The sequence below is a fragment of the Agelaius tricolor genome, unplaced genomic scaffold (genome assembly GCF_023055355.1).
Source record: "Agelaius tricolor isolate 1412-34295 unplaced genomic scaffold, bAgeTri1.0.p SCAF_18, whole genome shotgun sequence".
NCBI classification, from domain to species: domain Eukaryota; kingdom Metazoa; phylum Chordata; class Aves; order Passeriformes; family Icteridae; genus Agelaius; species Agelaius tricolor.
The window spans coordinates 17,084,772-17,099,179 of NW_027269278.1; the positions used below are offsets into that span (position 1 = coordinate 17,084,772).

Here is a 14,408-nt window from a genome sequence, read left to right on the forward strand (position 1 = left end):
GGATCTAACACCATGTCTTGAATTTATTCCAGTGTCACAGTTATTGGCAGGGATAAAGTTTCACATGAGCCAATTAACTAAATGCACTATTACTGTATCTCAGCTGCTTAAGCTCATCAGTTAATTAAGAGCTCAGTGTAAGCTGAAAATAGGAATCTTACCTGACACACATCCCAAACATACATTATCTTAATGATTTCATTTTACACTCCCATATAATGTTCCTCAGGTGCCTGAGGAAAACTGAAAGGTGATTGCTTGGTTTCAAAAACAGTGAAAGTCACATAAACATTTGTAGGTTTCATCTGAGAAATTGAATTTCTCAGGATGATACTTGGTGCTTTACTCAGCCCTATTTTACAGGGTACTTTTTCATAGTAAAGTTAATATTTCACCTTCAATTTTGAAACTCAATTCCTCTCGGTTGTCCTGGGCAGTCACCCCAAAGGAAACTCCAGCACCCATGCTGGATAAAGCTCAGAATTTAGTGTAGAACACACGAGCAACCTCTTGGCCATAAGGAATTCCTACTCTTCAAGTACACATTTTGTTAAGAAATCCACATTCATCCCTGAGTTAGAGGCAAGTAATAACAGATAAGGACATCAGTGGATTGCTCAGATAATTAGAAAGCAATCTAAGCTAAAATGAAATACGTGCAAGCCTTTGTTGCAACTTGTATAAATACCTGGATGCCTTGTACATCCAGGGGGAAAAAAACCCCAAACCAACCCAATCCTGTGAATGGGAGCACGTGAACAAAGCAGCCTTCAAACCCCATCCTTTCAAGGCCTTTTTATCCCCCTGTGGATGTTCTTGGGTGACAAACAGCCCTGTTAGAGCCTCAAGGATGATTGATGTAACCAGAGAATGGTTTGGGCTGGAAGGAGCCTTGAGGGGACACCCAGTGCCACCCCCCTGCCATGACAAGGACACTGCCACCATCCCAGGTGCTTCACCCAGCCTGGCCAGGGACCCAGGAGCAGCCACAGCTCCTCTGGGCACCCAGGGAATCCAACCCTGAGCACATAAAATCCCCCAAGGTTAGGAAACGAATCAAGGCCTCCTCCTCCTCCTCTCAGCGATGCCAAGCACAGGGAGCACCTTGGAGGAGGCACAGGAACTTGCCCTCTTCATTTCAATTGCTGAAATGGAGCGAGATTAAAGCAGCCAGAGCCTTTCCACCTTTAGCAAATTAATCTGATCTCCCTCAGAAGTCCCTGAGCACACCAGGCTTTAGCTCTATTAATGGCCTGAGTGGTGCTTGCTCAGTGCTTCCTACGGACACACAGCCCTTGAGGAACTTCCTTTCAAAGGCAGGGATCACAGAATTGGATTGAAAATGCCTTTAATTCTCCACAGCTCAGGGCAGGCTCCAAGCTGGCAGCCCAGGGATGGTGCTGGCAATGCTCTCAGTTGTTCCACAGCCAGCAAGAGCTGAAGCAGGGCTCGGCCATGGGCTGTGCTTGTCCTTTCTGAAAAGCTCCTCACCATAATGCTCCAGGAGCTCATTTCTCCTGTGGCATCACTGCAAAGCAAGAGCAGAGCTCTTTGTCAGGACAGATGCACTTTGCCTACTTTTCCCCATTATTTAAGGCATAATTGATGTAATAACAGATTAAATAAATGTGTGAAGGTGCTGGGCCCTCAAGTGTCTGCAAGAAAAGTTCTGAGTTCAAGCAGAACTCTCCATTATTACACAGGTCCTCTCTTCACCCCTGCTGCCCTTTCTGCAAGGGAAAATAGTTTCAAATTAAGGATGAGAAGTTTGCTTGGCAATGAGAATGCATTATTAAAAAGAGATTCTTATTTCAGCCATCTGAAAGCAGGAGCCCACCCCTCTCTCCCATGGTTTCTCAGGGCAGGTGGGATCATTTGGTTTAGGGAAAGGAACTCCTGAAAGTGTTGGAGAAATCAAACCCCAGCACCCAAACCTGCTGATTTCACTGCATCCAGGAAAGGATCCCTAAGAATGGCTGCATGCAAGTCCATGGCAAACTCACTAATTACTGTGCTCTAATGAGCAAACCATGCCCAGGAAGTGCTGATTCCACAGCTCTGAACAAAGGCATCTCAAGGCCCAGAGCAGCAGAACTGGGGCCACTTTCAGACCTGAGGATGAGCAGGAGAAAAATGCATTAAAAACTGAGCAGCACCCACACAGCTCCCTGTTATTAGCATCAAAACTGCCTTTAACAAACATTAATCCCTGAAATATCTTGATAGAAAAATGCTCTGTGAGAAAAAGGGCTCCTAATTTATGAACCTTCAACAGAAACCAGCAAAAGTTGGAAAGTTTCAAAACACAAGGAAAGAAATGGTGCAGATCCCTAAAGCTGAATTGCATGGCAAGAGTCCCCTCAGCTGGAAAAAATGCCCTGATTAATTCATAATAATCAAAGGAGACGTGTGAAAGAAGGAAGGGTGAATGCAGGGAGCAGAGAGAAATGCACTTCATCAATGGCAGATGAACTCAGCCTGGAAATTTGGCAGGCAGAGCAATCAGATAGCGACAGAATCCTTGAGCAGGCAAACCTGGAAAGAGTTTCAAGACAAGATGAGATCAGTTGGTAGAATTTCTAAGGCAGAATATTGTGTTTGACACAGCGCTGAAGCAGAGATACAGAAGCCTTTGCCATCTTGGACTTTGCAGAACTTTAAGCTGAATTGTCACTACTTAATACTTAATCAAATGGATTTTTTAGTTAATAAAATGGATTTTGAACAGGCTCAATTATCAGATCAGCAGCTCAGCATCCCTCTGGACAGAGCTGCCAAGAGATGCTCAAGCAGGACACTGGCAGCAACCAAAACACTTCCTCCCCCACCCCGAAATATCTGCAATATTTTCCTAACTAATGTGAGCTCAATGCAAATTATTAACTCTTGGTAATAAGATTCCCAGCACAATAAGATAAAATGCTAATGCAGTTCCTTCCCCAGTCCTGCAGCACACCAATCATCAGGAAAAACATGATCAGAGTCATGAAGAATTGCAGTGGCATTCCTAAGATAAAACACTTGATTTGGGATGGATAAAGCAGAAAAAAATAATTTATAAAGGAACCTATTGATTTCCCAGAGCAATATTGTGAAGAAGCTGTGGTAAGCATCAATTTCAATCAGTTTAAATTAAAAATTCTCGGGGAAATTTGCTCCCTGAGAAGTGATTGTGACTGATCCTGGGATGGAGGAAGGCTGGGACTGGGGAGTGTTTGGAGCCCTCCCACTCCTGTCATGTTCAAGATAAAAAAGAGAATTTTGGGTTCCTGTTTAAGTAGGTGATTGTGTTTTCCCCACTGCTGAGCACTCCAACACTCCAAAACCCAGCAGATTATTTCAATTTTCAAGCTAAAATTTCAATTTTCAAGCTGCCAGAGGGATAATTTAATCAAAAGCCATGACTTCTCCTCCTCAACTTAAACCTAATTCCTACAACACCAATATTCAGGAGAACTGGGAAGGGCACAAAATGACACCAATATTTAGGAGAATTGGCACAAAATGACACCAATATTTAGGAGAATTGGCACAAAACTTCCCAGGGAGGCAGGGCCCACAGAGCCCTTGAGATTCACCTCTAACAACAGCTGAGAAGAACCTGTTGGATTTTCTGAAGGTTTGTGTTATTTAGGAGAATAAAAACCCCAAATCCAAGTGTTTTCAGAGGTTTACAGAAAATAATCTCTGTCTACTCTGACTCAATTAGAAAGTCTCCATTATGAGGCAGAGCTCAAGAACTAAAAGCTTATTTACAACTAAAGGATTTTTCTTCTGGTCCTGCCTTGTAACACCAAACCACAACAACCTGACAATGCTGCTGCTCCTTTTCTATTCCCAGCTGCCAGACTAAAATCTTGTATTCCCTGCTCTATTTTGCAGGAGTTTCAGATAAAGCCAAACCCGTGCCTGGAGGATTTTTGGAGCTATTTTAGTGCTGTATTAAAAGGAGAGCCCTGGATACACACAAAGAATGTGATTTGTTGGGCTGCACGAAAGCAGCAAAAAATGGGATTTTGCTGTAACATCCACGTGGGGCCATCCAATCTGTGAGTGACTGGAAGTGTGTGACTTCAGTCAAGCAATAATCATGTGGTTTTCTGTTGAAACTCGAGCTTTTTTGGCACCAGAACTACTTTTAGATCTGCATAAACAGACAATGGAGATCTGTGGATGTGAAAAACACACAAAAGAGTGAGAACCCATCTCAAATGAGCATTTCAACCTGTCTCAGGATAATATCCAATATTGATCAGCACTTCACAGAAGGTATTTTTGTTCTAAAAGCACTCATATTTATAGCAACCCATGTGCTTTTAACGAACTTATGTGGGCAGAGAGCAAAAAAAAAAAATCACAAAAAGAAAAATCAAGTCTGCTACGTGTTTCACTGAGCCAAGTCATCAGCATGCAACTCACGAGTGAAATCTAACTCTCAAAAAAAAATAAAGTTTAAATAGCTCTGTGACAGCTTTCCTCTCCCTCAGCCCTCCCAGTGCTCTCCCTCAGCTGGGAGCTGTGACTTCCCAGTTTCCAGAGCAGGTTTGGTCATTCCAGGCACTGGGAGGATGGAAATGCCAAGGGAAAGGGAGATTTTGGCTCAGCCTCAGCCATGGGGGCACTGGCAAATCTGGGAATGCTGCACCTTGGAAGTGGGAAGCACTGGAGTGCTCAGCTGAACGTGTCTGAGTCTGAAAAACAGAAAAGCTAAAACCTGAGGCATCAGCAGCAGATTCTGTGCTGCTTTAGTGTGTGGGTCTGGGTTCACATTTTAGAATGGTGAGCTCTGTGCACAGAGCAGGGACACAAAACAATTCCTGCTCCAGCTGGGCACCAAGGACAAATGATCCAAATCTCAGCCCCAGAGCACAAACCCCGTGGGCTGGAGAGAGAAAAACAAGGATGGGACTGCAGGGGCTAAAGCTGGAATGGGACAATGAACTGCAAGGTGCAAATGGAGCAGAACTGATCCCAGGGACAGAGCCCGTGCCCGGCCGTGCATTTTGGGGCCATTTTGGTTCATCTTGGGTGCAGCCCTGGCTGGGCTCTTGTGCTGCCCAAGGTGCATCCATGGAGGAGATGTTTTAATAAATCCCTGCTTTATTCTTTAGCTCTGTCCAGCCTCTGTTCTAGCTCAGCCTTCCCAAGGCATCACTGCCACCAAATTTATCCCACCTGGGAATTCCTCCAGCCAGGGAAACTGCACCCAACCTTTGGGTGACCGTGGTGCTTTCCAAACTGTGCTTCCCAAAAAACTTCCCAGCTGCTCCTTCCCCTGTCTTCTCACCCTGGGGAGGGGTAACAAGCTGGGAGCAGCCACAGCCATGCCAGGCAGGAATGGGATTTGTACCTGCACTAAAGAAACATCTAAAATCCATTTGCACATTCCAAGATTTGGGTGTCCCCTTCCCACTCGGGGCATGTCCCCTCTGAGGGACAGGGATGCAGGGCAATGGCTCAGGAGCATTTGAAAGCTCAATATTCTGCATTAAAGACACTCTTTTGAACATACCCAGCTTCTGTGTGCACCTGAGAGGGAGAAAAACACACCCAGACCCACTCTAAAGGCACAAATCCAGCACGTGTGACACAGGCAGGGCTTGGTGACAGCTTCCCCAGGAAATGCTTCGTGCAGAGGAATTAACAATTTTTTCCTTAAATTCTCCGTCCAGCCATTATCCTGTGCTTGCTGATGCTCTGCTGCAGGCTCAGGTGCTCCCAAAAAAAACCCAACAATTGGCAGAGAGGAGAAAATGGCATTTGGCAGCTGCAGGTACCCTGTGCTGTTCTGTAGGTGCTCTTTTACAGAGTCTGTATTTACCCAGCCAGGCAGGAATCACAGGAGATGAGAGCTCTGTGGCAGGGAAATGAAGCACCAAAGTAAATGCCACGGAGAGATTCTTCTGCTGAATCCACAGTGCCCTTCATCACAGCATGGGAGCAGAGCTGCAGCTCCATGACTGGGTTTTAAAAATAGCAAGGTAACAAGCTTCCAATCCCAAAGTGCTGTGCTCTGCTTCCGATGCCATTTCAGGCCCTGGGAGTGCTCTCAAAGAGCACACAGCTCCTCTGGGAAAAGGTGAAAAATGCCTCCCTCCAGAATCTGTTGTCTGCACTAAAGAGAATTATTTATAGTTGCTACATTTATTATACATTATTGTAAACTGGAAGCTGTTACGAGCTATAAAATGTTTATCATTTCAGGGGATGAAAAGTAATTTATTTCTAGAAAAGTGGTGGTTAATGCTAGACTGAATATATATGTTTTAAGAGTAAACTTTCCCCGTTAAACATGTGCAGAGCTACCATGCTCTGTGTGACACATTTTCCCATTTTAGCCTCTAATCTTTTCCCCCTGGGCACTACCTGTTCTTGCTGCAAACTACTGAAGCATTTTCCACTCCCATTTGTGAAGTGGCTCTGCTTTCATGGTTGAGAATGTGGGGGAAAAAACCCACATGACAGATCATGCAGAAACTCCCCAAATCCCCTCCCTTCCACCTCATCAGCAGCACAAGGATGTCTTTATACACACACAGATAGACAGGCACACAGAAAATCCTCCAGCACATCTGAGATTCTCCAGGAGCAAAAAAAATAAAATAAAAATAAAAAATCAGCGCTTCAGAGCTGTGCCCATCTCCTCCCACAAATGGCTTTCAAGCAGGGCTTTGAATTTTCCTTTTTAAATCCTCTTCACTGAGGAGAGGGGGAGATGGGCAGGGAAAAGGACACTGAGAAAAGGCTGGAGGGAGGAGCTGCTAAAACTGCTCTAATCCACAACCCCAGCAGCGTTTCTGCTTTGGGAAGGACAATTTCCAAATGGTTTCCATCAGGCCTGAGAGGTCAAGTGGATGTGGAGCAGCTCCTGCAAATTGATAGCATCCAATAATTGCTCCTGCATTTGTTACCTGCAGAACCTGCAGTGCCCTTGCATTTCCCAGTGCTGGGGAGCCTCAGGATGAGACTGATGGCATTTTAAATATTTAAGGTAGTCTAAGAAAGCCTCATTCAGCATTTGAGACAGTTTTTAATTTACTCCTACAATGGGCACCAGAACAAAAGCACCTCCTGCAGTTTGCTGTGCCCCATCTTTTGTCCAGCTCTCACTCACATTAAATCTGAGAGTGCCAGGGCCAGCACAAGGCAGCAAATGTAAAATTCAGGCTCCAGCTGAGCCTTAAATAAAGCACAAGAGGAGCTTTCCCTGCACACAGGTCAAACAGAGCAGTGCCAGCTGACATCCTGTGCTGCTGGAGGTGTTTTCCACACCCAGCTCTACCAGCATTCCTGCTGCTTTGGGATGCAGGAGGAGGCTCTGGATCCATCCCCTCTCTGCTACGGAAAACTCAGTCTGAAACACTGAATTACACTGCAGACACGACCCCCACGTGAGGGGAAACTTCTTTGTTTCCTTAAAAAAAACAAGAAAACAAACCAAATTTTAAAAAAATCCCTAACAAAACTGACAAGTTCATTTATTTCCTAAGTAGTTGCACATTTCTGTTCTGTCAACTCTAAACTGCCAGACAACACAGAAGCAGCAGATGAAACTAACTAAAAACCTCAGAGTGCAAGAAAAGTGTTTTATTCTACAGTCAGGTACTGATTCCAGCTCTGTTATTCCTCCACAGAACAGCATAATTTGTTTAAAAATGTATCACACATTTATACACCGTGTCTGCCTAGAAAAGAGGATGAAGATTGTTAAACATCACACTCTAAATTACAAGGAGGAGTTATATTCAGTTCTCATGGTAATTTGCATGAATTTCCAGATCTTTATATTCTTTTTTTTTAAGAGGTAACCAAAGCAATTAAGGCCAACTTGACCCTTCCTTGTACCTGCAAGAAGACTCACAGGAATTTACAACTTCACCACGAGGCAAATCTGTATTTCAGGCTTCAACTGTATTATAATTTGTGACTCATAAATTATATTATTCAACATTCACATGAAAAATAATAGCTATCACATTACTTGCTGCAATGAGAGCGCATGGCTGCTTTGTAGAGTTTATTCAAACTGGCAACTAATAATATTTTCCATTTATCAAAAGTCTCCAAAGCACAATGACTGTTCAATTTATTGTATTTAACATTCAGTGAAGGAGGATGTTGTCGTTTTCAACACTGCAATCCCAAACAGAGAAATTAAAATAAATCACTTCATCTAGAAGCCAAACAAACAATTACATGGGGGAACCAGCCAAAAAGGAAACCAAACAGCTTTGTTTGCCAGCCCTTATTAACAGCAAAAATAACACTTTATTTGGGTTTCTGAGAGCTCCTTGTTATCACCTGGAAAACAGAACCGAGTCCTGTATTTTACAAAGGAAAGGTGTCACAGCAGCAGAGTGACAGCCACGAGAGGAACCCTTGGGACTGAATTATCAGGAGTTGGCAGCACCCATTCCCACATCCCAATAACCTGCAGGAGGCTGAGGGTGCCCAGCCCTTGGGAAATACAATTTATTAAAGGCTACTTCCATTCCAAAGCCATGATAAAACCCCTTGGAAAATCAGAGACTCGTTGAGGTTGGAAAAGACCTTTAGGGTCATCATCAACCCATCACTGCCACCTCTGAACCACATCCCCAAGTGCTCCATCTACACATCCTTTAAACACACCCAGGCATGGAGCAGGAAGGATTTGGAGCAAATTTCAGCCATGCTAAGCTTTTTTCGTTATTCCATTAAAAAAACCCCTCCAAAATGAAAACAAACCGTACAAAACACCCCCCAGCAGGACCTAACAGCAAAAGCCAGCTCTGATTTCTGACTATTTTTTGCCAGCCCTGTATTCCAGACCAGCAGGAACTACCTGAAATCCAGAGGTGCCTCTTTCAGGTGGCAGTGAAAAACCATCCCAGCCTGCACCCAACAGCTCCAACCCACTGAAAAATCCCTCTGGGAGACTCTTTGTGTGCTCCAGCACAAAAGGGAGGCACCAAATGCTCTCCAAGCAGTCATGAGCTGCTTGTTTAACCCCCCCGTGCCAGCCAAGCAGAGCCTGGCTGTGTTAGTGCAATTGTGAGCCACAAATCTCACTGCTTAACATGCAAATTCCCCTGGTCAGTCTTGCAGAGAAGCACCATGAAAGCAGTTATTGTGACTTCCAATTAGCCATGTGATACGCAGCCCTGCACAGCACTCAAGGAAAATATTTAAGAAACTGTTGTCCAGTTGCTGAGAGCAGAGGTGGAGCACAATATTTGCCTTTCTGTGAGTTAATGAAGCTCCAGCACTGCATCAAACTCCACGGGAGGAATGGAGGGTTTGAATAATCTCCCATTCTGGCAGCCTTATTTCCACTTGGCCCTGTTCTCATTGCTGGGTGATGGGGGCAGCAGGAAAGAAGACAAATTTCAAACAGAATCAGCATCTTTGCTCCCAAGGAAGGGTGACAAGAACTGCAGCAGGCAGGAGAGCATCATGTCAAGGAGAGCTCAGCAGCAATCAGACAGCTGCAGCCAAAACCCCTAATCTGGAATGACTCCTGCTTCCAGCCACTGGATTCCCTGCTTTTCCCTCACCCCACACAAGTAACTGTCTCACTGAACTTCACCACGTGCAGCTTCTGAGAGGGGTGAGAGCTGCCACGAGGCAATGAACAGGTTCCTCCTTTTCCTTCTCAAAGAGAAATTGAGGAGCCCTCCAGGAAGGACTTGCCCGTGCGGATGGCAGCTGGCACAGCTCTGCTGGTTTTGCTCAACTGAACATACCTGATGGACAGGCACAAGGACAGAGTTTTCCAGCAGTGCATTCCAAGCCCAAAGCAACGCCAGAAGCACAAGTGAAGAGGTCACACAGCCTGGGGAGTGGCTGCAGAACAGGAATTCCTCCCCTGCTCTCACCATCCTGCAGGAACTCGGGCACCTTAGGCAGGGCACAGCTGGAAGGGATGCAGTGCTCAGCTCCTGAAACCACCTTGGGCTGTTAGGTGGGAGACAGCTGAGCTAAAGGGATGAACTGGGCACAACCTGTGTCTATAACCCAATTCATGATGTCCTTTAATGACTCCCCAGTAAATCCACCCAGGACACCCACCACAGTTCGGTGCTGCTGGGCTACAACACACCCAGCATCGAGGCAGGAACTTTTCCTGTCTATGCCAATGTCCTGGTGAAATGAGAACTTGCTAAAAAGAGCAGTGCTAATGAAACAGCTGGTACCAATCTGCAGAGCCCATTTCATTTCCAGCCCGATGGGCAGAGCAGCATCTGTTAAATTCTTGGTGAGGAGCAGCCTCCTCCTGCTCCGGTCACTGCAAACAGAGCTGTGCAATAAGCTGGGCTTTTGATTAGCTCCATCTCACACATGCAGGCACACCTGAGGATCCACACCAGCTCTCCTGACACACACACAGGCATCCTGACCTTGAAAAATGCCCACAGTAAGAGACAAAAGCAGCACACGTGGCCAGGACATGCCGTCAGCTCTGCCAAGCTGCACACGAGCAACGGGAAGTGCTGGCCATGGACAAAAACACTGAGGAGAATACAGGGATGTGACAAATCCTCCTCTCAACTCCAATAACACAATTGAGCACGATTTTGCCACTCCCCACTGCCCTGGAATAAATTGAAACTGGGATGAATCAGACTCGAGAGCTGGCTCTGCTCTCACCCAGCATCGCACACAGCCACTGCTGGCTGAGCAAGCTCTCGGGCGCTCACAATTCTCCAGGAAACTTTTCCATTCTGGGGAAAAGACAAAGCCTCTCCAAAACAAGCCCATCACTGGCAAGTTAGAATCATCATGTTCCAAAACACCTTCCCAGCATTTCGAAACGTTCTGGCCCCGCTCACCGACAGTGATCCGAGAGCGAATGCAGCGGGTGAGGTCACAACCCCGGAGCTGGAGGAAATGAGCCTCACTTGGGGAACAGGAAAAAGTCATCTCTCTGCACAGGTCTCAGCTCCAAACCGTGTTCACTTCTGCTTCAGCTGGTTCTCTGGCTGATGCCTCCAGACAGAAGCTCCCTCGAGAGAGCAAGCTGGGTTTGAGGCTTGCTAAGGGCACGTTAGGAGAATTGGTAAAGCTCGGAATCGGCGCGGGCTGGACTTTGGCACCTGGGGAGTCACATTTAGGGGACATACTCAGAGCTTCCCCCAGCTCAACCTACCCCCCCTTTCCTCCTTGTGGAGAGGCAGGAACAGATCTGTAGCATTACAAAACAAGCTATTGCACACTGGAGCTGATTGTTTAAGACAGTCCTAAGAAGCTCATAATTCAAGTGAAATTTCAGCGCTTCTCACTTCGGCGAGACAACCTTAAGGAACATTACCCTGAGAGCATGAATCAACACGAGCCAGCTGACACGAATTTCACATCTCTTACATCTTGAAAGCCCAGCTGCTGTTGTAATGCAGCAGGCACAATGGGTTATTTAACCCCCGAGCAGCAGAGTGCCATGCCCTGGGAGCACCAGGCAGGGACACAGAGAGCCTGGATGGAGCCTGCCCACCTCACACGCTGCTCTGGGGCGTGGAATCTGTTCTGCAATATCACCCAAAACCCGATCGTGTTCTCCTCCTATCTCATTCATTCGATATCACAGGTGAGATAAGAGCAAGGAAATTAAACCCAGCCTATTTCTGTGACATGATCTCACCTCATAATACCAAAGCACATCTCAGGACAAGCACCAGTGGAGCTTTTAATGCTATTTTTTGGTCAAGATTTCAGGGTATGAGATGATTCCTGCTGTTCTTTTCCTTTGACTGGTCCATTCTGCTCAGCACACCTGCAGGGTTTTACTGGCTGGTAAATCTGCTTAGTACAGATGCATTTCAGGTAACCCACTCCTTCCCTTTTTACTAACAGAGTAAGGAAGACTCACAATACTCAAAGCTATAAAATTCCTTTCAATGACACTAATGTGATTAAATCCACAGGAGGTTGTGGAGCCTCCCTCTCTGCAGACATTCCAAACCCACCTGGATGTGTCCCTGTGTCACCTGCTCTGGATGACCCTGCCTCAGTAGGGAGGCTGGACTGGATGATCTCCAGAGGTCACTCCCCAACTACAGGAGTCCTCAACCCCAATTATTCTGGGATTCTGTGAAATCCCACACAGCTCTCAGCAGCTGGAATTCTGGTGTTTCCATGAACTCTGTATCTGGCATGAACCAGCAGATGGTTGGTTCAGATACAACTCCAAGTGCTGCATATTTTTACATTATGGAATGACAGCAAAGCCACTGATGGAAAGAACACCCATCAGCTGGGACATCCGAAATAAAAACCAGACTGATAAATAACATTCTGTAAAACACAGGTAAAACACAGACCTAGATCAGCAATTCTCCTCCTGAAATCTGTGGACCCTGCATGTGTGAGGACTACCTATAAGTCAAGTGTCCTGTTGGCAGGCTGACTTTAAATGACTATAAAACACACACAGCTCGGCTGGAGAACATCAGGGGTCCACGAACCTGAGAGGGTTGAAAAAGCAATCATTCAGGCATTTAGCTGGAGAGGAACCCGCCGGTGAAAGGCTGCTGACACTGCAGCAGCGTTTGCACGCTGGCTTTGCTCCCCAGGTCGGGCTGCGCTCGCAGGGACCACGCTGCTCCATCCATCCGTCCATCCATCCATCCATCCATGCAGCATCTCCAGCCGCCGCCGACCGCTCCGGTCCCACGGGCGGCTAAGGCTGGAGCCAGGCACCTCTCCCGGCTGGAAAATAAACCCGGGCCCCGCAGCAGCGCCAGGATCTCAGCGAGCCGAGGAATCATTGCCCGCACACCGCAAGGAGCGGAGCCCGAGGAAAACAAACTTCGGGAGCCCCGGGCAGGCCCTTTCCCCAGCCGGGCTTTATTTCAGCAGGGGCCGCGTCCCCGAGCCCTCCGGCACTGCCCGGCGAGACAGCCCCGACACCGCTCCCGGTACGGCCCGGCCACGGAGCCCCCGCACAGCCCCCGGTGGACACAGCCCGGTACAGCCCCGGTGCGGCCCCGGTGCGGCCCCGGTGGGCACAGCCCGGGCCATCCCCCGGTACAGCCCCGCACGCCGGGGCCGCGGAGCGGGGCGGGGGCTGCGCCTTGGGGCAGCGCCCGCCGAGCGCCGCCGGCCCCGCCGCCCCGGCAAACTTCGGGCGAACGAGGGAGAGAAGCCGGGGGATGGCCCCGGGCACGATCCGGGCCGGCGGCCGGACGCGGCTCCCCCGCCCGCCGCAGGCCCCGGCCCGCAGCGCCCGCCCCGGGGTCCCCCCGCGGGCCCCCCGGCCCGGCCCGCAGCGCTCACCTCCGGTGCCGTCCGAGTTCTCGTTGAGGCTGCCCGAGGAGTCGTGGTGGGAGCCCACACACCCGCCCATGGGGCCCGCAGACCCGCGCCGAGCCGCCCCCCGCCCCCCTCCCCTGCACCGAGCTCCGCCGCCGGCCGGGCAGGCGCGATGGCTCCGGAGCCGCCTCCCCGCTCCGCAACGCCGCCCCCGGGGCGCGGCCTGCGCCCGGCCCTGGCACCGCCCCGGGACCGCCCCGGCACCGGGACTGGGACCGGGACTGGCACCGGCACTGGCACTGGCACCGCACCGGGACTGGGACTGGGACTGGCACCGGCACCGCCCCGGCACCGGCACCGCACCGGGACTGGGACTGGCACTGGGACTGGCACCGGCACCGGGACTGGGACTGGCACCGGCACCGACATCGGCACCGCCCCGGGACCGCCCCGGCACCGGCACCGGGTCTGGGACCGGCTCCGATACCAGTACCGGCACCGGCATGGACCGGCACCAGGACTGGGACCGACACCGACACCAGCATGAGACCGGGACTAGGACCGAGACCGGCATCGCCCGCGGGACCGCCCGGCACCGGCATGGGACCGAGACCTGCACCGACACCGGCACCGGGACCGCACCGGCACCGCACCGGCACCGGCACCGCCTCTGACCCGCGGGACCGCCCCAATACCGGCACAGGGACCGGCACCGGCACCGGGACCACCTGCGGCCCGCGAGACTGTCCCGGTACCAACACCGGCACAGGGACCGGCACCGGGCCCGCCTGCGGCCCGTGGGACTGCCCCAGCACCAACACCGACCCTCGTACCAGGATCGGGACCACCCCGATACCGACATCGGGACCGCCCCGACCCTGCCCCTGGGACCAGCCCAGCACCGGCACCGGCACCGGGATGCGGGGCCAGCCCCGAGACCCCAGCCCGGGCGGGTCCCGCGGCCCCGGGTGCCGGGCTGTGTTTATTCCCCTCTCGCTGTGTTTATTCCCCTCTCGCGGTGTTTATTCCCCTCTCACTGTTCTGCCTGCCCTGCTGAGCTCTGCCCCATCCCCGAGGTGTTCAAGGATGGAGCTCTGAGCATCCCGGTAGTGAAAGGTGGCTCTGCCCAGGGAACGAGAGGATCCACAAGGTCCCTCCCAACCCAAACCGTTCTGTGGTTC

General features: G+C 49.7%; 1 protein-coding gene across 1 annotated transcript in view; it reads right to left on the reverse strand.

Moving 5' to 3' along the window:
* The window catches only part of UBTD2 (ubiquitin domain containing 2), a 44,174-nt gene extending 30,784 nt beyond the window's left edge, over positions 1–13,390 (reverse strand). Inside the window, exon 1 of the mRNA XM_071443600.1 lies at positions 13,252–13,390. Coding sequence (XP_071299701.1) covers positions 13,252–13,321 — 70 coding nt within the window. The 5' untranslated portion in view covers positions 13,322–13,390. The remainder of the gene's footprint in view (positions 1–13,251) is intronic.
* Between the last annotated feature and the right edge of the window lie 1,018 nt (positions 13,391–14,408).